The sequence below is a fragment of the Lissotriton vulgaris genome, chromosome 5 (assembly GCF_964263255.1).
Source record: "Lissotriton vulgaris chromosome 5, aLisVul1.2, whole genome shotgun sequence".
In the NCBI taxonomy this organism is placed as follows: Eukaryota; Metazoa; Chordata; class Amphibia; order Caudata; family Salamandridae; genus Lissotriton; species Lissotriton vulgaris.
The window spans coordinates 1,858,321,154-1,858,347,949 of record NC_141693.1 but is presented as its reverse complement, the minus strand read 5'-3'; the positions used below and the strand labels follow the sequence as shown (position 1 = coordinate 1,858,347,949).

Here is a 26,796-nt window from a genome sequence, read left to right as displayed (position 1 = left end):
TCAGGTTGGGCAGGCTTCGCTGCGAAATCTGTTTGCACAGTAGTGGTGGTATTTCTCTTCTCTCCACCTCCGCTTTGATGTGGGGATGGGCTTGCCTTTCTATTCACTAGTTTATGACTATACACAGAGATCCCCTACTACAGAAGGAGTAGTTTCTGTCCTGTAACTCCAGTTCTGTAGTAGGAGTATAGTCATAAGCGCCCGCCCTCCTCCCCGGTGGAGAAAGATATTCATGTAAGGAATGCTACAGGTCTGGCGTGTTACACCTTCAAAAAGAACTGAAAGTAAAAGGGACCTGCTGTGTATTCTGGGATACTGAGAGAGTTCTGGAAGGTTCTGTTAAAGGCACAGTATCCTGTTCTGAGCCACATAATGGCAGCCAATGGGGCTTGACCAAGGAGGTCATCTAGGATACCGTCCCCGCCTGATCCCTTTTGAAAGCCCAGCTGCGGAGATAAAACAACCAGTGGAGTCCCCTTCATACTGTCAACTGTTAACTGCTTTGACTGCTTTGACCCATTTATTAGAATAATTGACTGACTCTGCTGGCTGGCAAGAATGTCCAAGTCCGAAGGAGCACCAGTGGGTGCATCAAACAGTTGCACACAGGATCCGACCTCCACTCTCTCAATAAGCTTGACCACAGACTGAGACCCTCCACTAAGCTGCACCTGCCCCCCCAGCCCTTGCCTTGGGGCTCCAGGGAATCTGTAGGGGGCGATAAGGAGGGTAATTATGGAAGTATAGGTAGAAAGTTAAAAGTATGACCTTCTTGGGCCACAACTGCTGCCTCCAGGTCCATCCGAGGCTTTTTTCGAAAGAAGCCAGTAATAGCAGGGTGGGCTTTATAGCAAAGATGTTGCAATTGCCTGGTACCACTGAAAGATCTTCTCAATTTATGACTAGGTTAGGAGGAGAGCACTCGCCCTGAGCGCAATTTTCTAGAGGTCATCTCACTCCGGATGTCCAGATACAGATGTCCAAATACAGGTGAACAGATAGAGGCTCCCCCCGCCTCCTTTTGTCAGGAATGCCACATCAACTACCTCGAGCTCCTGGCCATACGCCTTGCTTGCAAATGCTTCCTTCAAGGAAAAATAGTTCTCATCAAGACAGACTGTACAACTGCTGTGTATTACCTCCAGAAACAAGGTGGTATGCATTCTTCCCAACTGTCAGCGCTAGCATACAGATCTGGTCCTGAGGCATCTGTCACTGAATACACCTCCTGGCAGAGTACCTTACTAGGGTGGACAATGACTTAGCCCACCTGATCAGCTGGACACATCAACAAATCCACAGGTGGAAACTTCATCCTAGTCTCTCACTTTCACCATTGGAGCATCCCGCAGATAGACCGGTCTGCCACACATGGCCACACAAAGTACCCAAACTTCGCCTCCTGGTACCCACTCCCACCTTCAATAGGCAATGCTGTATGGATGAGCTGGTCAAGGATATTTACCTACACTTTTCCTCATTTCCCACTCCTTTTCTACTTGTTTGTCATTGGTGGATATCTTTTATCCTAACATGGATTATGAGTGAGTTTACGTTTTTTGCAGTCTTACTACGGACAGCTTTTATTTTGTATTGGGGACCCTACCTGTCTCCAACCCCCTTCATTTTGTATGCCACTCAGGCTTAGGCTTTGCTGGGCCATTGTACCATTCACAGCAGTTCAGTTTAACCCCTTTGCCGCAGCCGTGATTTCGCAGCAGTGCGGCACTTCCGCAAAATGGGAGGGGCAGCGTCGGCCGTTGGCCGACGGCAGCACTAGCGAGGTAGTGCGTTGGCCGACGGGAGCACGCAAGGGGTTAACAGTGCAAAAGCTGGTAGCAGCATTTCTATTCTGTGACAGTTCTAGCCAGATGTGACTAAAAGCAGGGTTGTGAGGGTTCTTGTGCACATGGTGTGCTTTTTCATTCCCCTTCCTTCTAATAATACCTGTCCCTTGTGTCAGCACCATCCCACTATATCTACACCTTGTTGCCTGAGAAAGTGCCGCTTTTGGCATGGTTAACCCCAACTTTTTGCCTGTTTTTAATGTTTCAATTATAGTGCACAGGGTCCCTGCCAAACAGGTCTCATGTACAAGTGGTTCTTCCCTAAAACATATCCCCCAATTGGTACGTCTGCCCCTCTAGTAAGTGGTACCCTGGGCACCTAGGGCCTGGGAGCTAAAGAGGGTCCCTCACACTAGGACCATGCCACTGCCCTTGCAGCTTACAGGCCCTTGTGGGAGGAAAAACGACAAAGTCGACATGGCACATTGCCTTGATGCCATGCCAGCCAGTAACCCCTCTAGCAGGCCTCACAGCCCTAAGGCAGGGTGCACTATACCACAGGTGATGGCATATCTGCATGAGTAGATATGTCCCTACAATATGTAGATGTATTCTTAATATTGTAAGTGCCAGTTGTGAGAAGTTGGCCTGATATATGATGTTCACTAGTTCTAGTGACCACCTTGTATCAGTCCAAACAACCCTTATGGTGATTGGTTGTAAGTCAACCTTATAGACCCGCTATCCTAGTGGTAGCGTGGACAAAGCAGTCTTAGGCTAAACTCTTTTGGCATGTGAAGCCGGCTGTATTACCATATGTAACCCCTTGAACACCAAGTGAAAGGACACCACACAGGATATATATTCAAAATATATATGTATTTATTACTACAAATAGTCCCTTGAACTCTTTATGAGCACAGAAGCAAACACGTTAAAACAATTCAATTGATAAGTATACAAAAGTTGCACAAATATGGATAGGCCCGGGTGGCCCCTAAAACCATATACTATAGAAGTGGTATAAGTACAACGAGTCGAAAGGAAGTAAGGCCTAGGGCCTTGGGAATCGCTGGGGCTACGCTGTACTAACGAAGGTTAGGAACTAGGAGGCCCACGGGATCTGGTTTGCAGTGCGCAAAGTTAGGAGCAGTTCACATTGGAATCAATGGATGCGTAAAAGTTTTAAAGGTAGGAAGTCTTCCGGTCAGTCTAGATCTTAACCCTTTGGAATCTGGACACTAGGAGAGTTAAACTACTCGGGGGCATGGGAGTTCCAGCGTTACTTCACCCACAGGAAGCGGGTGCAGTGGAGTCAAAGTGTGTAGGGATTCTGCAGGTGTTCAGATGGAGCCTTGGAGTGTTGATGCTGCAGGCGACCTGATGTGAAGAGTTCCGGTGGATCCAAGGGTGGATCTGAAGTGTTGAAGACCTGAAAGCAGAGGGGACAATGTTCAAAGTCACTAGCCAGTGACCGGCGTGGAATCAGGAAGGAACCAGGCGTTGACAGGTGATGTCGTGAAGCTTGTCTCTTAAGCCACGTGGACCCGGCGACGATGACGACGACCAGGAGCCACTCACGAGCTGTCCCACGTAGGCTCTAGTTGATGGCGGTGTCGGCTTCTTAATCAGAGCAAACAGGCCTTGGCTAATGCAAGCCACGCAGGAAACAAAGAAGGCTTCTCACTCTAACCAGCAAGGTCAGAGGGGTTGCTGCTTTTAGGAGCAGCAAGGGCCAGTCTGGAGCAACCAGACCAGCGGTGGAAAGTTGTTGTTTGGTCGCCAAAATGGCCACTTGCCAACGGACTAGTAACCGGGAAGGCGCGTAGAGTGGAACAAAGCAAAAGGGCCCCACGCAGATCTTGTGAGAGTTGGAGGGCTGGTCCTTGGTGCAAATGTAGCTCGGTGGTGGGGCTTCTCAAGACCCCAAGCACAGCGGTGAGGGTGCCTCAGGTGCTGCGCAGTCAGCTTCTCGTGGACTTTCCAAGAGGTCCGGTCCCACGTCCCAGGTCGCCTCCACTGGTCTCAGCTTTGCAGGGACTGTGGATCGGGTTGTTTGATGTCTGGGAGTCTGGTTCTTGTCAGGCTCTGGGCTCGGCTCCGGCAGCAAAGCAGTTGTTGATCGCGGGATGGTGCCTGTATTCACAGGGTGGCCACAAGGGAGATTTCTTCAGTCTTCTGAGCAGCAGAACGTCGAAGGTCCAGAGTTTCTTCTTCTTTAGTCGAATTTCAGGATAATCGGCAGTCTTGGGACTCGGCCCCTACTTTTAAACCAATTCTAGGGGCTGGACTACCTACTAGGTCCCTCCTATGGGTGGGACCAGGAAGGGGGGTGGTTACACCCCCTTTCCTTTGTTCAGTTTCGCGCCAGAGCTGGGGCTGGAGTGCCCCAGCACCGGTGTGAGCTTGCCTGTGCACGGGGACACCTTGTGTGCCCCGGGCATGTCTGATTCTATTCAGCCCTACCTAACCAGATACACAAAATCCTGTCTGGGGTGGTACTAGCACCTCTCAAGGCAGGAAACCCTTTGTCCAAGCCTCCCTCGCTGGAAGGACTCCAAGCAGCAGGAGGTCAGACTTGTGTCTGTGGTGGCAGCATCCATTTTGTGATGCTTATGCCATGTTTAACTTTAACCGGGGTTCAGGTTCTGTACGTGTCATGTCCCTCTAGAAGGGTGGAATGCTACCCCCGTCGCCGGAATTGGCGAGGGGGTAGTATTCCAATTCGTATGACACCTTACTCGACATGTTTTAATAATGTCAAACCAGAGTTAGCATTTAACCGCGAGGTTCATAATGCACTTAAGAGTATATGGTATGACGCTATCAGGAAACAGCTAAAGGACATGGTTCCGAAAGCTGCAGACAAGCTCAGCTCATGCTAGAGCACCATCTCTCCCATAACCAAGCACTCTGCCTGCAGGATTGACCAGGCCTGCCGTAGGAGTGACTTATAGGTTACTGTGTGTCCTTATATGGGTTAGATATAGAGATACTATACCTAAAGCAAAGGGTGATTACACCCCCTTGCCCCAGCTGAGCGATCAGCCAGTTGTGTCAAATAGTAAGGCCAGGCCAGGGGTGGCACAATACGTGCTGCAGCCCCTGGTAGGCCTTGTATGCACCTATGCCCTGGGTACCTAGGGTACACTGTACAGGGGCTTACAAGGTGATCCATGTTCCAATTGGTAATGCACCTAAAGTGCCTTGGCATAAATGTAGAGAGAGAACAGCAGGCTGTGGGTCTGATTGGCAGGCCCACAGCCACATTAAGTTAAAAACCAGTGAAGCAAAAAGCAAAAATTTGGGGTGACCGTACGATAGCAGACCCTACTCTCCAACACCAGTGAAGCCATAGAGAGTACACGGGCTGGAGACTCGACAACTCGAGTTCCCCAGCATCAAGATGGCTTCACAGACACCAGGAGTGTTTGGTACTAAACAGCTCCTTGTAATAAATCCACACTGATGCCAGTGTGAGATTTATTACACCATGTACACAGAGGGCACCTCAGAGGTGTCCCCTGGACACCTACCGACCCCAGTGTGGGCCCTGACTGTCTTTAGGCAGTCTGCCACACATACCAATATGGGACCTCAGATCTCTGAACCAATACATACTCTCAGACCATTTCCATATGATCACTCTTCAACAAGTACTCCCGTTGCTCCAACAAGGCGACTTCCTCGTAACATTAGACCTCAAGGATGCAAACTTTCACATACCTATACATCCAGCTCACAGGAAATATCTCAGGTTCACGATAGAAGGTCAGCACTATCAATTCAAAGTTCTCCCCTTCGTAGTACCTACAGCACCAAGGGTTTTTACGAAATGCCTAGCAGTATTAGCAGCACACCTAAGAAGAAAACACATCCATGTGTTCCCCTACCTGGATGATTGGCTCATAAAAGCCAACTCATATGCACAGTGTGCAAACCACACATCTCAGACAATCCAGCTGCTGCACAGTCTGGGGTTTTCCATAAATTACCCAAAATCACTTCTGCAGCCCTCCCACATACAACAATATCTGGGAGCAACAATTGATACCTCAGTGGCAAAAGCATATCCAAATCCAGCAGGGATAGCCAACATGCAGTCTCTAATTCAAAGATTTCACCCACAACACTCCTTGCCAGCACGAGTGTTCATGCAACTTATATGCATGAGGGCCTCCTGCATATTAATTTTCCCTCATACCCAACTTCAAATGCGTCCATTGCAAGAATGCCTAGCACGGCAGTGGAACCAAGCTCAAGGACAACTAAAAGACCTAGTGTTGGTAGACAGTCGCACTTACAACTCTCTGCAGTGATGGAACCCACAAAACCTTTCCAAGGGGCGACTTTTCCAAGAGCCGGTTCCACAGGTAGTGCTAACAGCGGAGGCATCACTTGACAGGTTGGGGAGCCCACCTACTTCAATACACAGTCCAAGGGCTCTGGACAGTCAAGCAGAATACACTGCATATAAACCACTTAGAGTTGCTAGCAGTATTTCTAGCAATTAAAGTCTTCCAGAAATACTTGTACAACAAGGCTGAATTAGTCTGGACGGACAACATCACATCCATGTACTACATCCAGAAACAGGGAGGGACACACTCTGTAGCTGTCTCACCTAGCACAGAGCATATGGAGGTGGGCAATTCCAAAAAAACATCTTTCTCATGGTAGAACACCTCCCAGGAATACACAATCAGATGGCAGATCTACTAAGCAGACACAGCCAACAGATACACAAATGGGAAATTCACCCTCAAGTCCTCCAACCATTCTTCGAAAAGTGGGGGCACCCAGAGATAGATCTGTTGGCCACAAAATAAAAATCAAAATACCAGTCCTTTGCTGCCAGGTTCCCACACCTGTTGTCACAGGGCAATGCGATATGGATGAACTGGTCAGGCAGATGATCCGGGTTGCTCCCACATGGGCAAGACAGCCATGGTACACGACACTCCTAGAACTCTCAGTCGTTCCACACCAAAGACTGCGCCTAACGCCATGGAGAAATCAGGCACCCAGATCCCAGTCAAATGAACCTAGCGATCTGGCTCCTGAAGTCTTAGAGTTCCGATATCTTAACTTGCCTCCAGACTTTATGAACATTATCAAGGAAGCAAGACGCCCAACTACTAGAGCATGCTACGCAGCTAAATGGAAAAGATTTGTAATTTACTGTACTAATAACCCAATCAATCAATTAGATGTCTCCATCCAAAACATAATCTGTTACTTGCTACATCTGTAAAGATGCAATTTAGCATACTCTTCCATAAGGCTACAACTTGCTGCTATAGCAGCATATCTCCAAAACAGACAACACCTGTCCCTGTTCAGAATACCACCTATCAAAGCTTTTATGGAGGGACTTAAAAGAATTATCCCTCCTAGACATCCACCATCGCCAGTCTGGAACTTAAACGTCGTACTTACCAGACTTATGGGGCCACCTTTCGAACCACTCCATTCCTGTGAATTACAATTCCTAACATGGAAAGTGGCATTTTTAGTTGCAATTACCTCCCTCAGGCGAGTGAGTGAGCAACAAGAGCTAACAATTCAAGAACCTTTCATGCAAATACATCATAATAAGGTAGTGCTCCGTACTAACCCTAAGTTCATGCCAAAAGTTATATCAAACTTTCATATCAATCAGTCAATAGATTTGCCAATTTTCTTCCAAAACCCGCAGTGTGGCTGAAAGAGCCCTACACACACTAGATGTAAAAAGAGCTCTGTTATATTACGTTGACAGAACTAAAGCTTTCAGAAAGACAAAACAACTATTTGTTGCTTTTGCTCCACAACATAAGTGTAACCCTATTTCAAAAACAGGAATAGCCAGCTGGATAGTTAAGTGCATTCAACATAACTACAACGGCTGTAGGTAGTTCTTAGGTATGTAATGTGGCTCTGGAACGTAAGGGACCATTTATACATATGCTACAGATGTCCCGAGCAGTCTTACTTCATGCATTTAATCAGCCCAATCATCAAGCCTAGAGATTACGCCATACTGATTTGGCCAGACGAATACTAAAGGCCCATTAGGTATGCGTTATCATCTATTTTATAGCCCTGGGCCTGATATGACATGCCCCCTGATATAAACCCTATCGCTCAGTAAATGGGGACCAGATACAAATGATCACTGCACCGCTCATTGAGTATTCTAGGCGATCATATGATACGTTTAGACCCAGCAGGTTTCCAAACGTGGCCATACCGATCGCGAGCTCACCCCCGTGATTATTACAAACTAAGGAGAACGTAGAGAAAATTCTCATAAGCTAGCGGGAGAACTTAGCAGCCGCCCACTCTCACGGTGACACTCCCAGTATACCGCCTCTTAGTTCCAGCGCTCCGCTATGCACCAAACTGTGTTAGCCTGAAAGCAGATAGACATGACTGCAAGCGCGATAGCACTCACCTGACCGTCTGTACTCCGGGCGTCCCTCTGGACCGTCTCGGGGAGGTACCGGTCAGTCGAGCGCTGCATGTTTTGTGGAAATCTCGGAGACGGTGGGGCGTGATGACGTCACACACATCGTTAGCGTGGACAAACCCAGGTATTCTGGTAAATGTTGTTTCATTCTGTCCCGCTAGCCAAATGATGTTCAAAAATGTTCAAAAATACCCCGTATTTGCAATGCGATCACAGCGCTGCTGGCAGAAGATATTAGAGGTCCCAGTTGCAATTTCGTTCTAATAAAAATATGAACATACAGGCGTATCCCCTATCAATACCAATTGCTGCAATCTAATCAAAGCAAGATGTACTATTGTCACAGGGAAAGCCTTGGAATTATCCTGGCAGATTGAATATAAAGGTATCTGTAATTGCCTAATGCGGTTCAGTTGTACTTGGTAAATATTAGCCAACTAATTGGGGTATCAAATGGAACACAAAAATTGTTCCAAGTAGGTTCTGATAAGCCATTGAGAAAATGACCACTCAGTAGATATCGGCCACTGTGGGCTATTAGAACTATGAAATGGAGGCAGTATGAGATGTAGAGCAATGTAAAATAAGGGCACTGATGCAATCTATATCTCATTGATGTAACAGTCATCTCATCGTCTCATTAGAGGGTGTTCATCACGTGGGTCCCCACGTGGGAATCTTATAAGGACATCTAAGGGATGTCTTCATTCAGACCCTCCTTATCTGTATTCAACTTATATATCCATTTTTGCTCTTTCTTAAACAGGAATATTCTCACATTAGCCAACTGTGCTGGAATCAAGGGCTGCTCAATAACTGTCTAGACAAAATCAGTGGGGGCATGTCCTACCTCTAGGAAATGATTCGTCAAGCGAGTTGCCTGTTGCCAGCATCTGATGGTGCTTTTATGCTCAGAAATGCGGGTTTTAACTTTCTAGTTGTCATGCCTACAAATTTGAGGTGGCACGGACAAGTTACTAAGTATATCAGATTGTTGCTATTACAATTAGTGAAACGTTTCTCTAGCCAAGGGCGGTCACTGCCAATGTCAATACTGGTGGAACGAGAGGTTTGGGGACAGGCAGCACAGCTCCCACAGGGGTGGTGACACTCTTTTGCCGGCAGGTCCCAAAGGGTTCCCACGGCACGTGTAACCTTGGTCTTCGGTCTCGTATGTATCAGTTGATCTTTAAGATTTTGGCCACGTATAAAAGCAAACAATGGCATCAGTAGATTATCTGATCCTGTATTCAAAATAGCCCAATGTTTTTTTACAATCTTTTGTATACTGTTAGAAAGAGTACAAAAGGTATTGACGCATGTAATACGATTCTGCTTCTCTTTAGGAGTTTGTGGCTCTAGCAGGCACTCCCGGTTGTTATTAGAGGCTCTCTTCATAGACTGTCGTATCAATTTCTTTGGATACTTTCTCGCGACCAAATCTTTCTCTAATGTTTTCGCGTGGTCATGAAAAGTTTCTTTTGTAGAGCAATTTCGTTGTATCCTCAAAAACTGGCCGTAAGGCAGGTTATCTTTTAATGCCTTTGGATGACAACTGTCGTAACTTAATATAGAATTCCGGGCCATGGGTTTGCGATAAAGCTCTGATTGTAAGCCCATAGGGGTGGCTGAGATCAGCAAATCAAGAAAGGCCAGATGGTACTTGTTATATTCAACTGTAATCCGTAGAAAATTATTTCTACTGTTGAGCCACTCGTGGAACTTGACTAGATCTTCCGTAGTCCCCCGCCATACCACCAAGATGTCGTCAATATAGCGTTTCCAAAGACGCACAGAAGTGTAGTACGGATTGGTAGGCGTGAGGACGTGGTTTTGTTCGAACTTATGTACATAGAGATTCGCAAGACTGGGGGCAAAAACACTGCCCATGCTGGTCCCGGACGTTTGCAAAAATTATAGTGTCCTCAAATTGAGAAAAAAAAATCTTTCATAGCCAAACTGGCCAGACTCATGATCAGAGACACTGGAGTGATGGAATCTAAATCTCTTGCTGGATGTGTATAAAGACTCTACATCGAAAGACACTAACAGATCGGTGTCCATATCAAATTCAATCTCAGGAAGGATCCTGAGCACATCCCTAGTGTCCTGCAGGAACGTAGACATCTCTTTTACCATAGGTCTTAGGAAAAATCCACAAAGGTGGAAAGGGGTTCTAAAAGAGAGCCTATATCCTATATTATTGGGCGTCCTGGTGGTGGTTGTTGTTTTTTGTGCACTTTCGTAGTCACCCACCCTTCAGACAACGCTACTTCTACTTGTGGAAGAAGCATTGTCTGAAGGGTGGGTGACTACGAATGAAGCACAATATTTATGCCCAGTACATCCCACTATGCCATACTTTTATGTGCTCCCCAAAGTGCACAAAAAACATGACCACCACCAGGACGCCCATTAATATCGGGGATAGGCTCTTTTAGAACCCCTTTCCACCTTTGTGGAAACTTAAGTCAGGCCTGTAAAACAAAAAAAAAAGATAGCTCTTGCTTTTATAAGTTTGTGGGCACTGTGAAGCTGGCATTTCAAATCTTAGAGAATTCCTCTCACTCTCCTTACTAGTAACCAAAGCCTCATGATCTCCTTCATGGTGTAAGAGATGACTACAGGAGACTTGTTTTCTCATACATGAGATTTCATTGTTCCCTGGCTTGGACAGTCTCCGTACTTAATTGCCTCTTACTCAGCCACTTAGAGCTGTCTCAATAAGAGATCTCGTCTTCACCACAAGCATTTTGCACTTGACCAGTGTTTTAATAAACAATGTTAATGACATGCTTATGTGTGAGTCCTTCAGGCTCACTGACATGTATATGTGACAAGACACATTGAGTAGCACCAGTGATTCTCTGGACGTTGGAATTCCTGTTCAATAAAATGTATTAACGATTTATTTAATCTCTCTACTTTTCAGATTCTCCAGGAATCCTGCAGTTTGAGGTTTCTCCCCTCTCCGATTCCTGTTTTAGCGTGTCCTTCCAGCACCCTGTGAATGATTCGCTGGTGTGTGGTGAGTTGCTCTTGTGAACCAATGCCTAAATGTTTTTTTTTTTAAAATGACAAGACCAGTGATGTACATTCTGATAGATACATCTGCCAGTGGATTCCTCACCTTGTGAATATCCCCTGCGCAGCAGCCAATCAGAAACTTTTGTAGCTCTCCACACCGGCGAGTTCATGGACGACGTCACTGAGGGTACGACTCCGCTCGCAACCCCGCTGATGTCACTGGATCCATAATAGGGCTTCGTCGGCGTGATGACGTCAGTTCCCTTTTTTCCGCGTCGTCGACGCCAACGGTTTCTTTGGGACGCTCCGTAGTAACTTTGTTATTCTTTCTGTTCTCTTCGTTTCTTCTTGTTTCTTTGGACAATGTCTGGGAGAAAATCTGGTTTCAAGCCCTGCAGGGAGTGCGGTAAGCAGATGTCCATCACTGACCTGCACGAGGATTGTGTATGGTGCTTGTCTTCCGATCACAACGTCGATGGATGTGCGTGCTGCAGGAAGATTAACCCGAAGGCATTGACAGAAAGGGAGGCGAAACTATTTATGGCCAAAATAAAGAAGAAGAAGGCAGGTAAGAGAAGATAGAGGTCAAGGTCTCGTTCCGAGTCCAGGTCAGGCTCGAAGTCGGCGTCGGGGCACTCGAAGACGAAGAGGCATAAGAAGAAGCAGCACTCTTCAAGGCATCACTCAGATAAAGAACCGGCGCCGAGATCGGCTTCGCCTCGGCGTCACAGAAGAGATGAAGTCTCTCCTTCACAATCGAATCCGGGTTCGCCGGTGCCAGTAGAGGTAGTTTCACCCGAAGTCTCTTGATCGCCGACGCCGGCTCCATCTCCGGCTTCGTCCCATTCTCCGGATCCGAGTGGAGTTCAGTCTGAACATGAAGATCAGGAGCAGCCTGAAAAAGTTACTTTATCGGCGCCGACTGGCCCGACTCCAGGAACACCGGCTTCGGGAGCAGTACCAGGAGTTTATCCTCCATTCCCGGCTCCAGGTCAAGACGTATCACATTACCTTAACGCTATGTATGGTGTCTTCGCAAGGGCTATGTACCCCTCTGGTGCACCTGCGGGTCTCATGGGTCCATTAGCTTACAATTTGGGGGTGCCTCAGGCATATGCCCAGGCCCCTTTTATGCCCTTTCCTCCTGCGGCGCTGTCTTGGAATTTTCCGACGCTGAAGCCTCCGGCGCCATACCAATCGTCACCGGCCCGGTCTATTCGGCCTCGCTCGGCGCAAGCGGCGCCGTCGGAGGCATGTTCAACGCCGGTCCCGAATCCAACTAAGTCGGTTATGGATCCATCGAGGCCAGTGCCGAGGATCCGCTCCAGGAGGGACGCCCAAAGGGTTGTAGAAGAGGAGCGCTATCGGCGGGAGATGGAAGAGGGGGAGTTACCTGATTCAGAGGACTACTTTGCTGAATTAAGGGATGCAAGTGACCTGGATGTTTCCCCTGAATGGGACTTTTCTTCTGGTTTGGATGCTCCGTCTAAGGAGGTAGCCCCCTATACACGGTTGTAAGAAAGGCCGCTGAATTGTTGGACATTACTCTCCCTACCACTGAGTTTAAGTCTAATTTATTGACTGAGGTGTTACATTCTCCATCCTCGGTGGTTGAGCCTCTTCTGCCTTTCAATGAGGCTATTCTTGAACCGGTGTTGGAAGTTTGGAAGAAGCCTTTGTCTGCTCCTGCAGTCTCCAGATCTGTAGCACTGAGATATAGGGTGGCACCTGAGGATCCTTAATTTTTGTCAGCTCACCCTTTGCCTGAGAGCCTGGTAGTTCAGGCTGCATGTTCAAAGAGTTCTTCTGGAGCTTTCCCTCAGGTTCCGGCTGACAGGGAATCGAAGCGGGATGACCAGTCTGCCAAAAAGGTGTTTTCATCTGCGAGCATGGCTCTGAAATCAACGAATGCAACCTGCTTGATAGGAATGTATATCCATGCCTTGATGGATTCCTCTAAACAGTTGCTGCCTAAACTGTCTGATGAGGATAGGAAGAACTTTCAGGAGGTTTTGGATGATACCCAGGCTGCTGCACGTCAGGTCATCCAGAGCGGCCTAGATACGGCTGACTCGGTGGCAAGGATTATGGGCTCTGCAGTAGCTACGAGAAGGGGTGCTTGGTTAAAGTCTACAAACTTTTCATCGGATGTGCGGGCTACTTTGTTGGACTTACCTTTCGATGGTACAGGTCTGTTTGGCAAAAAGGCGGATGCTGCTCTCAAAATATTTAAAGATAGCAAGGCCACAGCAAGATTACTTGGCTTGCAGACTCAATCTACAGGATACTTTTGTAGGTACAGAGGATTTGGGAAGTCTTCTTTTCGTTCACAAGGACAGCCTCGTTAGCAGCAACAGCAACAAAATACGCTGTACAAGTCATATAGGGGTAAAAACAGAGGCCGCCCACGAGGCTGTCAACCCTTCTCCTCCTCTTCCTCTACCTCTTCTCCTATCACCACAGCAAAGCAGCCCTAGATTCCCCATTCTGATTCATGTTGGTCCTGTAGGGGGTCGGCTTACTCATTTTCTGCAGGTTTGGGAATCGGTCACTACAGACCAATGGGTTCTCAATCTTGTAGCAAATGGGTATGCTCTTCCCTTTCGGGAATTCCCTCCGAATTACCCTCCTTGTCAAGGGGTTTGCTCGGAAGAACATCTCCATCTCCTACAGGAGGAAGTTCTGACCTTGCTGAAAAAAGGTGCAATAGAGGTGGTGCCAGAGCAGGAAAGGGGTCGGGGATGCTACTCCCGGTACTTTCTGATTCCCAAGAAGGACGGCAGGTTACGTCCAATCCTGGATCTCAGGATCTTGAATCTTTATCTGAAACAAGAAAAGTTCAAGATGCTTACCCTTGCGTAGGTTCTTCAAGCGCTGCTTCAGGAGGATTGGATGGTGTCACTCAACTTGCAGGACGCGTATTTTCATATCCCGATCCTGAAGTCGCACAGGAAGTATCTCCGTTTTACGGTAGGGTCGCAACATTATCAGTTTGCGGTTCTCCCGTTTGGACTTACCACTGCACCTCGAGTCTTCACCAAGGTGATGGCAGTGGTGGCAGCCTATCTCAGAAGGTCGGGGATACATGTTTTCCCCTATCTGGGCGACTGGCTGATCAAAGCGGAGTCGCCAGGGAAGGTGTGTCATCATTTGCAGGAGACAACTCAGTTGTTGTACAAATGTGCCCAAGTCTCACCTGGTGCCCTCACAGCGCAACCTGTTTATATGGGTAGTACTGGACACTACTGTTTGTCGAGCATTCCCTCCACCTCAAAGGATTCTCGACATTCAGGAAATGATTCCCTTGTTTTACAATGGGGAGGTCGTTCCAGTCCTGAAGGTCCTTCGCCTGCTCGGTCTGTTTGCTTCCTGCATTCTGTTGGTCAACCATGCACGCTGGCACATGAGGGCGCTCCAGTGGTGCCTCCGAAGGCAGTGGTATCAGCACAACTGAGATCTCGGGGAGTCGATAAGGATCTCCAGAGAAACTGCAGCGGATCTGTCTTGGTGGAGCGTGGAGGGCAATCTGTCCCAGGGAAAGCCCTTCCATCTGCCTCCGTCGGTTGCCACTGTGATAGCGGATGCATCCGCCCTAGGGTGGGGTGCTCATCTGGGGGACCTGGAGATCAAGGGTCTTTGTTCTCCAGAGGAAAGGTTGCTTCACATCAACCTTTTAGAGTTACGGGCGATTCGTCTAGCGCTCAAGGCCTTCCTCGCTTCCCTTCGTGGTCGGTCGGTTCAAGTCCTGACGGACAACACCACCGCGATGTGGTATGTCAACAAGCAGGGAGGAGTAGGGTCGCAGTGTCTCTGCAGAGAGGCTCTGCGTCTCTGGTCCTGGGTTCAGGGCCATCAGATTTGCCTGATGGCAAATCATCTGGCCGGAGTTCTGAACGACGTGCAGACAGTCTAAGTCGGCAGTTCTCAGCCGACCACAAGTGGAGGCTCCATCCAGAGGTGGTTCGTCACGTCTTTCGGACGTGGGGAACTCCTCAGGTGGACCTGTTCGCCACTCGCGAGAATGCTCACTGCCCGTCATTCTGCAGTCTCCAGTTTCCGACGCAGGGAGCCTTGGGGAACGCGTTTCAGTTGAGTTGGGACTCTCAGCTCCTTTACGTGTTTCCTCCCATACCCTTGATTCCTCGAGTTCTGAGGAAGAATCGCCAAGATCGGGCCCAAGTCATATTGATCGCCCCGGATTGGCCAAGAAGTGTGTGGTACACAGATCTTCTCCACTTCTCCTCGTGCTCGCCGCTCCGTCTCCCTCACAGGGCAGACCTCCTCTCTCAGATGGAGGGGCAGGTTCTACACCCCCACCTCCAGAGCTTACACCTTCATGCCTGGAGATTGAGCGGGGCAACCTGAATTATTTTTCTCTTCGGCCTGTCGTGGTGGATGTAATTCTTTCAGCCAGGCGTCTTTCCACCAAGTACTGAAACAAAGCAGACAGTGGAACCTTCTTTGTACATGCACCTAACCAAAATTACCCCAAAAGTAAATTCCCCTTATATTCTAAGAGGGGACTTGTGTGCACTCCGAATAACCACCCACCATCACAGTGATAGTTCTAAATAGAACTTAACATGATTTCATTCATAAGCTCAGGTGCACCACATATTGAATTTGTGAACAATCCCTATCACAAACTTATTACAAAGACAATACAAATAATGTCCAATTTTTTAGAAAAAAATTTACTTTATTGTTCCATTTGTGCTCAAGAACAGCCGACGCGTTTCGTCCCTCACGGGACTTCTTCAGGGCTGTATTGTAATAAAACAAAACATACAGACATACAATTAAAATCATGACCCATTAATCTGCTCAGCCGAGCAATAATAGTCACAAATTAAAAACAGGGTTTACTGGTTGTGGGGTTTCAGGTGGGGTCTCAAAGAGGTTCACAGACAACGGTACTCTTGGTAAAGATGGTTTTGTTATTTTATACAGCCGCCTCTTCTGGACCGGTACTCTGTAGTAAGGGAGGGCGTTGTCGGCGTCTTCCGTCGTGTTCCTTGTTACTCCCAGCCGCCGTTCCCGATGTCTTCTGGGAGTTGTAGGCCGTTCTTCCGCCGTGTTACGAGGAGCTCCCGGTACCGACAAGAAAGAAAGAAACCAGTGTCAACCTGGCCCTGAAGTGGCGGTTGTAATAGGGAAGGGAGTGAGGAAACACACGTGCATACAAGACGTACCCCAGTACTAGTGCCGGTAAAGTGAGAGAAGGGGGGGTACGTGCAAAGGGAGCCGCGTTTGACCTCAGGGTGGTTTGACCCACTTACGACCTGCCCATCCACTAAAGCGTGACCGTACCTGCTCTAGCCACACTTCTCGGGAAGTGTGGCTGGGCGATGCGCCGTCCCGTTGGCCTCCTGGCTTGTCGCTGTAGTCGCGGTCTCTGCCTCCTGCCTCCTCCGACCTCCTCTCTGTCTCCCTCGATTCCTCCGTTCTCAGCTCTTCCTCCTTCGACTCCTCCGTACTTCTTCCCTCGACTACTCCGTCCTCCGCTCCTCCTGCTTCGACTCCTCCGTCCTCCGCTCCTCCTGCTTCGACTCCTCCGTCCTCCGCTCCTCCTGCTTCGACTCCTCCGTCCTCGAATTCCACTCTGCTCCGTTCTCTCGCCGCCACTCTCCTTCCGCTCCTCCGGGTGATTCACACACCTGGTCCTTGTTCGGGCTGGGCTTTACCTGGGACAGGGGGGCGGGGTCAGGGTCCAGCTCCGCCCAATTAAAGAAACACGGTTCCTTGTCGACCATCCCGGGGCTGTACTCTGCATCGGCTGTTTTCCAGAAGTATCTGTGCTGTTTGAAAGAGGGGAGACGTTAACTGGTAAGACTGGAGGACCCGATTCCCGGTCCCCCTCGTCACACTGGTATTACAAATGTTCAATTCTAATCAGAATATACATTGGGCGCTTTTGATACCAGGCCATTGGGCCACAGCCTCCCCAAATACAGTGCAATATTTTGTTAAAAATAAAAAAAAATGTATACACCTACAGTTGAATTATTCTCAGTTCATTCTTAATTAGACCATGAGAAATTAGATAGAATATATCAAGAAAGAAGGCATTTGTGTAAGACTCAGGGAAAAAATCTCATTTAGATGTGACATTCAGAAATAACATCTACCTACGTCTTTCCACCGAGTCACTCTATTCTTATAGATGGTCCAAATTTGTTTCCTGGTGTGGAGAGAAATCCATTGACCCCCTTAAGGGCTCGTTTGTCCAACATCCTTCAATTTGCTCTTTCTTTGGGCCAGCAGGGTTTGGCTGTTGCAACTGTAAAGGGTTATTTATCGGCCTTGTCGGCATTCCTTTGTTTGCCGGACCAGCCGTCTTTGTTTAAGTCACCTATTGTGTTGCGGTTTATAAAAGGTCTTACCAACAAATTCCCTCCTACTCCATTTATTGTGCCTGTGAGAAGTTGGCCTGATACATGATGCTCACTAGTTCTAGTGATCACCTTGTATCAGTCCACACAACCCTTATGGTGATTGGTTGTAAGTCAATCTTATAGACCAGCTATCCTAATGGTAGCATGGACAAAGCAGTCCTAGGCTAAACTCTTTTGGCATGTGAAGCCAGCTGTTTTACCACATATAACCCCTTGAATACCAAATGAAAGGACACCACACAGGTAGTTATGAAAGTAAACAAGATATTTATTAACTAACAAACACCTCTGAACTCTTTATGAGGTTAGAGGGCTAAGCCCATGACAAGACCCTTAAGAAAAATACGTTAAGGTGCACGATTTACAATGGTGCCCTAGGGGCGCAACAAACCATATACTAAACAAGTGGTATAAGGAAGTCGATAGAAGGAATGGAGCTGTCCAGCGGCAGTAGGATCGCTGGGACTACACTATCCTAACTTTAGGTAAGTAATAGGAGGCCCACGGAACGCATGTGCAGAGTGTGAACTCACACGCGAGATGCGTAACAACGTCTGTGGACAGTACAGTTTAAGAAAAAGGTGAGTACGGACAATCCTGACTAGTTAGGACCAAAACAACTGTGAATCTGGACACTAAGAGAGTCAATCTACCCTTTAGCACCGAAATGCTCTTGTTACCTCACCCACAGGCTGCGGGTGCATAGGTGCGAAGTCGTGAAAGATTTCTGCGTTGAAGTCTATGGAGCCTGGTAGAAAAGATCCTGCAGGCGACCAGGAGGAAGATGTCCGGTGGGATCCAAGGCTGGATCCAGGAAGCTAACGACCTGAAAGCAGAGGGGACTGTGTAAAAGTCACTAGCCAGTGACTAGAGTGGAACCAGGAAGGAACCAGGAGCTGTTGTCGCGATCAGGTGAAGAGTGGACGCTTGACTCTAGAGCCACGTGGACCAGGAGGTGTCTTCGACAACCAGGATGGAGGCACGAGCTGTCCCAAAACAACTGAAAGACTCCCTCTTGACCTATAAATACTTTTATCACGGGAGTTACCTCTCACCCACAAGGCATACACAAACCGTGTCTAGACATACATTGGAATTTTTACTCATTTTATTTCATTTTTCTGTAAAAAACTTTTTTCCCATTATATCATTTTTTTTCAAGTAAAACAGTTATAAAATGTTCATTATTCAAGTAAGCTCAAGGGGAAATTCTTTCAACACACTGGAGCCATAAATATATATCATTGGTTGTTCGAATTCATGTAAAGAACAAAATCAATTAAATATAACAAACCAGGAAGAGAACCACACACACATACTCATGCATACTTCCTAAACATACATTCAGTCTCAAAAACAAACATTAAACATCCTATAACATTGTATCTGTTGTCCAGTATGTGACCAAAGTCATTAGATCTAAAAATGAAGAGCGTTGGTTGACGCGTTTCGGTGGAAAAACAGCAGTAAAGACCACCTTCATCAGGACCAGCCACAAACAATTCGGTATAGGATCTCTAAACCTGGAATTCGAATCTTTTTAGAAAACATGCGGTAAATATCTCATGAGGTTCATTATCCTACTGGATTACAACCCACAACAGCACGATCTGCAGATTTTTACTGAATTTGTCGATAGTCAGGGGAACTGGGTTCATACTCTTCTTGTCAGAATGCAAAGCAGTTGTTTGCTGTAAACATTGCACAAGGGCAGATCGGGCTGAGGACGACTTTTCCAAATCTCTAAATGTGGCTTACTCTTCATACGGAATGTGGAGGGGACGTCACATTTTTAAATAATCTTTGTCGATGCACTTAGTGTGTCCTATACACCACCTTAGTTCTATGTCACTTTAAGATACAAATGCGTTTCCAAATAGAAGAAATTTCCTAGTCCCCATCACAAGCAGCCTCCGTACGCAGTTAACTCCATGAGCTGTCCCAATCAGGCTCTCGCTGTCAGCGGTGTTGGTTCCGGATTCGGCGTCAACAGGCCTTGGCAAAGGCAACCCACGCGGTGAGTGGAAAAGGCGTCTGGTGCGGACCAGGAGGGTCCGGGGTGCTTCTCCTTTGCAGGGAAGCAAGGGCCAGTCTGGAGCAGCCAGACCAGCTGTGTTGATGCCGTGGATCGTCGTCTAGTAGGCCACTAGCCAGCCGGCAAGTGACAAGACAACGCGTCGAGCAGCAATCAAGCAAAAGGGCCCCACGCAGATCTCGTGGATGCTGGAGGGCTGATCTTCTCTGCAGGAGCTGCTCGGGGCTGCGGCTTCTCAATCCCCAAAGCACTTCGTCGAGGATGCCTCTGAAGTCGTGCTGGAAGCGAAGTGCAGTTTCTTCCAAGATGGCCGGTCCCACGTGTCTCGTCGCACCCACGGATCTCAGCTGTGCTGCAGATGTAGGTAGAGGTCGGAGAGGTCTGGGAATCCGGGTCTCGTCGGGCTCTAAAGTCTGGATCCTCGAGGGAAGACGACAAAGTGAAGCCGCAGGACGCTTGATGCTGCCTGCTTGTGCAGGGTGGTCACTCCTTGGCCACAAGGGAGACTTCTTCAGTCTTCTGTAGCAGAATATCGAAGTCCAGAGTTGTTTCTTCTATAGTTTCAATTCAGGATAATCTAATTTGGAATGGGACCAGCTCCTACCTTTATCCTGCTAAAGGGGGGCTGTACTATCACTAGGTCCCTCTTATGGGTGGGACCAGGAAGGGGGGTGGTTACACCCCCTATCCTTTGTCCGGTTTCGCGCCAGAGCTGGGGCTGGAGTGCCCCAGCAACTGGTTTGAACATGTTTATGCACAGAGGCACCTTGTGTGCCCCAAACATGTCTCATTCCTTTCAGGCCTGTCCTACCTAATACACAAAATCCTGTCTGGGGTGGTGCTAGCACCTCCCAAGGCAGGAAACCCTTTGTCCAGGCCTCCCTCGCTGGAAGGACTCCCAGCAGCAGGAGGTCAGACTTGTGTCTGGTGGCAGCATCCATTTTGTGATGCTGAGGCTCGAGTTTAACTTTAACCGGGGTTCACAGTTCCTTACATGTCGTGTCCCTCTAGAAGGGTGGAATGCTACCCCCGTCGCCAGAATTGGCGAGGGGGTAGTATTCCGATTCGTATGCCACCTTACTCGACATGTTTTGATAATGCTATACCAAAGTTAGCAATAACCGCAAGGGTTATAATGCACTTAAGAGTATATGGTATAGCGTTATCATGGAAATAGCTAAAGGACTTGATTCCGAAAGCTGCAGACAGGCTCAGCTCATGCCAGGGCACTATCTCACATAATTCCAAGCACTCTGCCTCCAGGATTGTTAAGGCCTGCCATAGGAGTGACTTATAGGAGTATATGTGTCCATTTTAGGTTTAGATATAGGTATACTATATCTAAAGCAAAGGGTGATTACACCACCTAGCCCCAACTGATTGATCAGCCAGTTGTGTCAGATTTGGATGGCCAGCCAGGGGTGGCATAATACATGCTGCAGCCCCTGGTAGGCCTGGGGTTCACTTATGCCCTGGGTACCTATGGTACACTGTACAAGGACTTACAAGAGTGACCCAATACCAATTGGTAAATGCACCTAAAGTACCTGGATGTCAATTTAGAGAGAGAACAACTAGGCTGTGGGTCTGATTAGCAGGCCCACAGCCAGGGAAAGTTGTAAACCAGTGAAGCAAAAAGCAAAAATCTGGGGTGACCATAGGATTGCAGACCCTACTCTCCTACAGTGCCTCAATAGGACTTGAATCTTGTCTTGTCCTTCTTGATGGGTTCACCCTTCGAACCCTTACATAAGTGTCCCATGAGGCTTCTGTCTTTTATGACTGTTTTTCTTGTTGCGATTACCTCGGCAAGGAGGGTAAGTGAGCTTCAAGCTCTTAGTTCGAAACCTCCATTCCTGACCATTCATGCTGAAAGTATGGTACTTAGGACCAGGGCTGCTTTTCTGCCTAAGGTGGTAACTCCCTTCCATCAGGGGCAGTCCATTACCCTTCCTACCTTCTATCGTCCCCCTCACCCTTCCAAGGAGGAGGAGCAGCTTCATCTTGTGAATACCCTCCAGATGCAAGACTTGATTAGGAAGTTGGCTCTTTACATACCAAAAAGAGGTATATTGTGTAGAGAGTCCAGGTATCCCTTATGAGTGGACAGGGTTTGCTTTAATTATCCCAAGATGCCTTTTTTGTGGTAGTGTGGTCGAGCAGCCTTAGGCTTTATTTTTCATTTTATTTAGTTTTATATAGCGTGAACTAGACCCTAGACATCGGGTATCAGAGCTCTTTACATGAGCACCAGTTCCGTTACAGATGGGCACATTCATTTTTTGTTAGGCACGGGGAGATGAAGTGATTTGCCCAGAATCACAGGATGTTGAGCGTGGTTGCGAAGACTCAAACCCGGTTCCCCAGCTTCGAGGTCGACCGCTCTAGCCATAAGGCTACATCCTATTCCAGCCAGAGCAGGCATTGTTTCTGCCCTCAGAGATTGTAGGCTCTCACCTGCAGGGGGTCAGAATCCGGTCTGTGGTGGCAGTCTGCCAACACACTAGAGGCTGGTAGGTTTTCAAGGAGAACCTTTAAGGTGCCCTCTGGGTGCATGTATTATTAAATCCACCACTGGAACCAGTAGCCGGGAAACTCTTTTTTACCAGTGTCAAGCATATATACTTAAAATGTATTTTCATAACGAACTTTGAGTTTTGGCCTGCAAAACTGGCCTAAGTGCGCACATAAGACATTACAGAATATGGTATTCCTGCCACGCAGGGCGGAGACATCTCATTGATATATTGTGATGCACAGGAAGAATGACCACAGTTAAAATTTCATAAATAATTAAGCAAGTTAACCCAGCCATTTCCCCCACACCCGCAATGTTTCTGGGGGCAGCCGTGCGCTTCAAACACCACTCAGTCACCTCCCGTTCTCCACTTTGATAGGGTAGGAGGCACAGGAGACAACCAATGCACTGCGTATCCCTTTTCACCACCAGGAGGGTCGTGCCTAAAAATGAATTTTCCGCCTACTTTCCCCTAGAGCCCCAGAGCCCCCCCAAGAGAATCAATATGGGAGAGAAGGGGACTTCCCATCCCTGCACCCCTGATAGCTCATGGGTCATCTTGGTCCATTATTGAAGTATTGACCATACCTTGTGGTAGAAGTCTGCAGGGTCGAATCCGCATCAAGGACATGTGTGAGTGGGGCACAGGCCCGCTCGGCACAAGCAGGCTGGGGAGAGGTACGCAAAATAGAGTTAGTAGGATTGAACAAGTCAGAGTCTGAAAGAGGTGGTAAGCTCTTGGGGGTGGCAGGCCATTGGTGCGTCCCGCCAGTCCTCATTATCTACTAGTCCCAACCAATTTTTCCAGCGGGTTCTGAGGTGGTCAACTGAGCCGGCAGAGTTGATGACAACGTGCAATATATATTCCACCGCAGGCTAGACTACCCTTAAGTAACTTAGCTTCCAGGGGGCTAAACTCAGGGAGTGTATCAGTGGGTAGGGGATGTGATTGGAGATTGTGTCTGAGTTGACGATTTTTGTAAAACTGGCTTCTTATGAGGCTGTGTTGAAGGTCTTGGAAGGAGCACATGTGTGTCCTTGACCAGACATCCCTAAGGTGTCTAATTACAATGAGATCCCAAGAGGGGAAACCGTGGAGCAAGGCCACCTCTTTTAACCAGGTGCTGTGTCAGAGCAGTGTCTGTTGCATGAGTCTGGCTTCCTATCGTACATGCCGAAGCACTGTGTGCCATGAAAATAATGCCACTTGAGTTTCCGGGGGCAGAGAAAGAGAAACCTGAGATCCGTAAAGCATAGCCTGTAACTGGGGGAAACCCATCAGTGAAAGCTCCAGGCGATAGGTGGGATCAAAGAATCCCCCATTTAATCAATTGTGGAGGACAAGGAGAAGGGAAGCATGGTCGTAGAGGTGGAGATTGGTCATCCCCAAGGATCTGTCGTACAGGCCCCGCCGGCAATGTGCGATGTCAATAGTCGCTTGTGAGCCCTGCCACAGGAATGTCTTGATGGCGTCATCCAGAGCAGACAACCTCGTTCGAGGCATCTGGATCGGCAAGTTTTGAAAGGCATAGAGAAAGCGCACGAGGATCATCATATTGAAGAGGGCAATGCGCCCTGGGACGTTGAGGGGGAGGACCCGCCACCTGACGAGGTCCAACTTTGCTTTTTGGATCAGACGTTTGAGCTTGAGGGCCCAGGTAAGCTCTGGGTGTAGGGCGACCCATATGCCTAGGTATTTAAAACTGAGATGACAGAGAGGGATGTTCGTCATTCGAAGCTGTCTCTGGACCGGAGGATCAACACCGACTTAGAGGGGTTCATCCACAAGCCGGACGCTTCCCAGAAGCATTCCAACAACTGGAGGCATCTGGGTCCATTCACCGCCAGCTGTGGTACGACGTCATCTGCGTATATCAGGTTACAATCTACATGCCACCCCTGCCCCAACCCGCGTATTAGGGGTCCGCACATATAAACCAAGCACCTGGTAAAAAGTGGACGTGGCCATGTCAAAACAGGCATTGGTAAATGCATTAGGTTTTGCCAGTGTGAGTAATAAGCAGTTTTTTTTTTGCTGTAAGTTGTAGATTCCTGAGTAGTTTTACAATATAAGTTACAGAAAGTCTGTTAGTGTTATGACTTGTTTTTGTACAAAAAGGCAATATATTTCGCTGTTACAAGTGGTATAGTGCGGGTAAGTAATAGCAACATTTTGAAAAATGAAAGGGGGAAATAATAGAATTAATTGATGTAAAAGCAATATTATATGTTTAGAGTAGTCCTGACGGGGCGTGGCTTGGACGCCACCGAGCATGGACGCGTGAGCCAAAAGCTCTGTGTCGGCCTCGAACCTTATCCTGAATAAGTGACCCCCCTGGCTGGTCTGGAGGCCTCAGCGGGGGCCCCCCGGGACTGAGGGTGTAGTGTAGTTCCTATTTTCCCAATAGGCCCTGCGCATTGGAATAACATAAACAATAGTATGGACGTAGAAGTGCGGTCTTCCAGGTCTCTACTGACTATGCTAAACTTAATTGGGTTTGTTACCAACTAGCTCAGAGGTCACTGGAAACTTTCTTGACTGAATAGGAAGTGATCAGCTTCCCTGGTACAGACAAGAAGGGATTAAGTTTTTCAACAACCGCATAAACATGACAACTTTGCTCCTTAGAATAAGAGTCAATCTCTAGAGTCGTGTGAAACAATAGACAGTTATTTTACTCAGTTCAGTTGTGCAGATTACTTTCACCAAGATGCAGAGAAACAGAGAGACGGGCGTTTTCAATAAAAAGGTATTATTTATTGAACAATCTTTATTCTCATGCAAGAGAAATGAATTGCCACAATTGCAAGACTAGTTATTATAAAAAGTGCGTACAGTAAAATGAGGATTGCGAAATAATACTGTAAAAGCATTGATATGGTTTCTTAGCCATACAATGGTTAAAATGAATAAAATATATACATTCATATATACATTCAGCTAACGTACTCAACTGGTGCTTCTAACTACGCCTACCCCAGTGTACCTGACCTAAGCCTAATACTTGGGAGGGAGTAAGTAAGCAGCAGTTTTAGTTAAGTTGGTTTTGCCAAGGTTTGCTTCAAGAATTCTCTCTAAGGGTTTAGTCAACACCATACCTCTGGAATAGAATGTTGGAGGTCTTGTATCTCCTTCCAGGACTCGATATCCCAGTCACTCACAAGAGTAGGCTGGAAACGCCGGAGCTGGATTTTCTCGGCAGGAGAAAAGACAGCGTCTCTCTCAGCGCGTCGAGGAGGAGGAGGGGCAGCGTCCGTGGGCAGCTTGCATCTGCTGGGTCTCTGCAAGGGACAGCTGTTCTGCTCCTATGTTCACCACACCATCGCTATTATCAATGTCATTGAGGCAGCGTTTGCTTAAGGCAACGTTGGTAATATTTATACCTGAAAGGTGCCTTGTTTGATGTACGTTTTTGGACATAAGACGTCAATAAAGATGTCACTAGGAAGTGATCGTCTCTCAGTGCTCATTAGAGTTCTATTACTAATCAAAACATGGCAAGCGGGGTTTTCCCAAGTTGCTGAGTTTTATCTTGTTGAAGAACTCGGAGTGTAATCTAGGAATCTTAGATAGTGACTTCTGCTGTGTCATTTGCTCTAATGAGCTGCAGAGGAAGCGATTCTGAAATGTGGCTCTGATCGTGTTAGGCCAGAGACGAGTTTCTGAAATATCACTCTTGATCGTTTATGCCATTATAGGGGTACAAATGGATTATACCCATATAGGGGCATAAGGTCACAGTATTGATCGGGGTCCTAGATTAGAACGCGACACCCACTCCATGAATTTATGTCCATCAATTTACTAAAAACTATAGCAAAAGATGCACGTGTAACATTACCCACCCCAAAATACATATTTGCATTTGAAATGGCGTATTTGAAATACATGGATTGTACTGTACGTCTTTAAGCATAGAAATCATTCAAAATTATAGCATATGTAATCAGTGAACGATTTTGCGAAAAAATTTACACATGAAATATCTCTTAATACAGAAAAGAAGGGAGAGATAATTTCATCACATAGAAATGCAATTGCTGTAACATGTGCTAGAGGCTGATGTAAAGTTATTATGTCTCTAGATTTACTAAAAATAGAAGCTTCTGTTCTTTATGAATAGGTCTACTTTTAAACAAATGATTTCGTGCCAGAAAAAGGTCAATATTTTGAAAAAATGTTCAATTAAAAAACAAAAAAATTCATGGTGAACGGGGGAATAGAGTTCCAACGCTATTTAGCAGTTTTTGTTGATCAAAACTGAAGGCCGAATTCAGAGTTCATGGGAACGCTGTGTGTCGGAATGCTTTTCAAAATTATTGTTTCTGTTCAGGGGAGAACATCATATCAGACAGGCTCTCAAAGAATTGGTCTACAAAATCTGGTGACAGTTCGACCAAGTTCGATAGTGCTGTAACTTGGCAGGTGTGAGAATGATTGCTATCATCAAAGTCTGGATCAGCAATGCTCACAGAGGGTCGTACCTGGGTGATGTCGCTTTTATTTCTCGCTCCACTGTTACCACCTAGTCGTAGCACAGGAGTCTCAACGAATGCTGTCATCAGGATTGGTAGCCGCTGGG

The 26,796-nt window shown here is 47.3% G+C and overlaps 1 protein-coding gene across 2 annotated transcripts in view; it reads left to right on the top strand.

The window, feature by feature from the left end:
- Positions 1-26,796, top strand: part of MED1 (mediator complex subunit 1) — a 459,486-nt gene that overhangs the window by 276,893 nt on the left and 155,797 nt on the right. For both annotated transcript variants that reach the window (XM_086924345.1, XM_086924344.1), the window contains one exon: positions 11,171-11,266. In XM_086924345.1, coding sequence (XP_086780471.1) covers positions 11,171-11,266 — 96 coding nt within the window. The remainder of the gene's footprint in view (positions 1-11,170; positions 11,267-26,796) is intronic.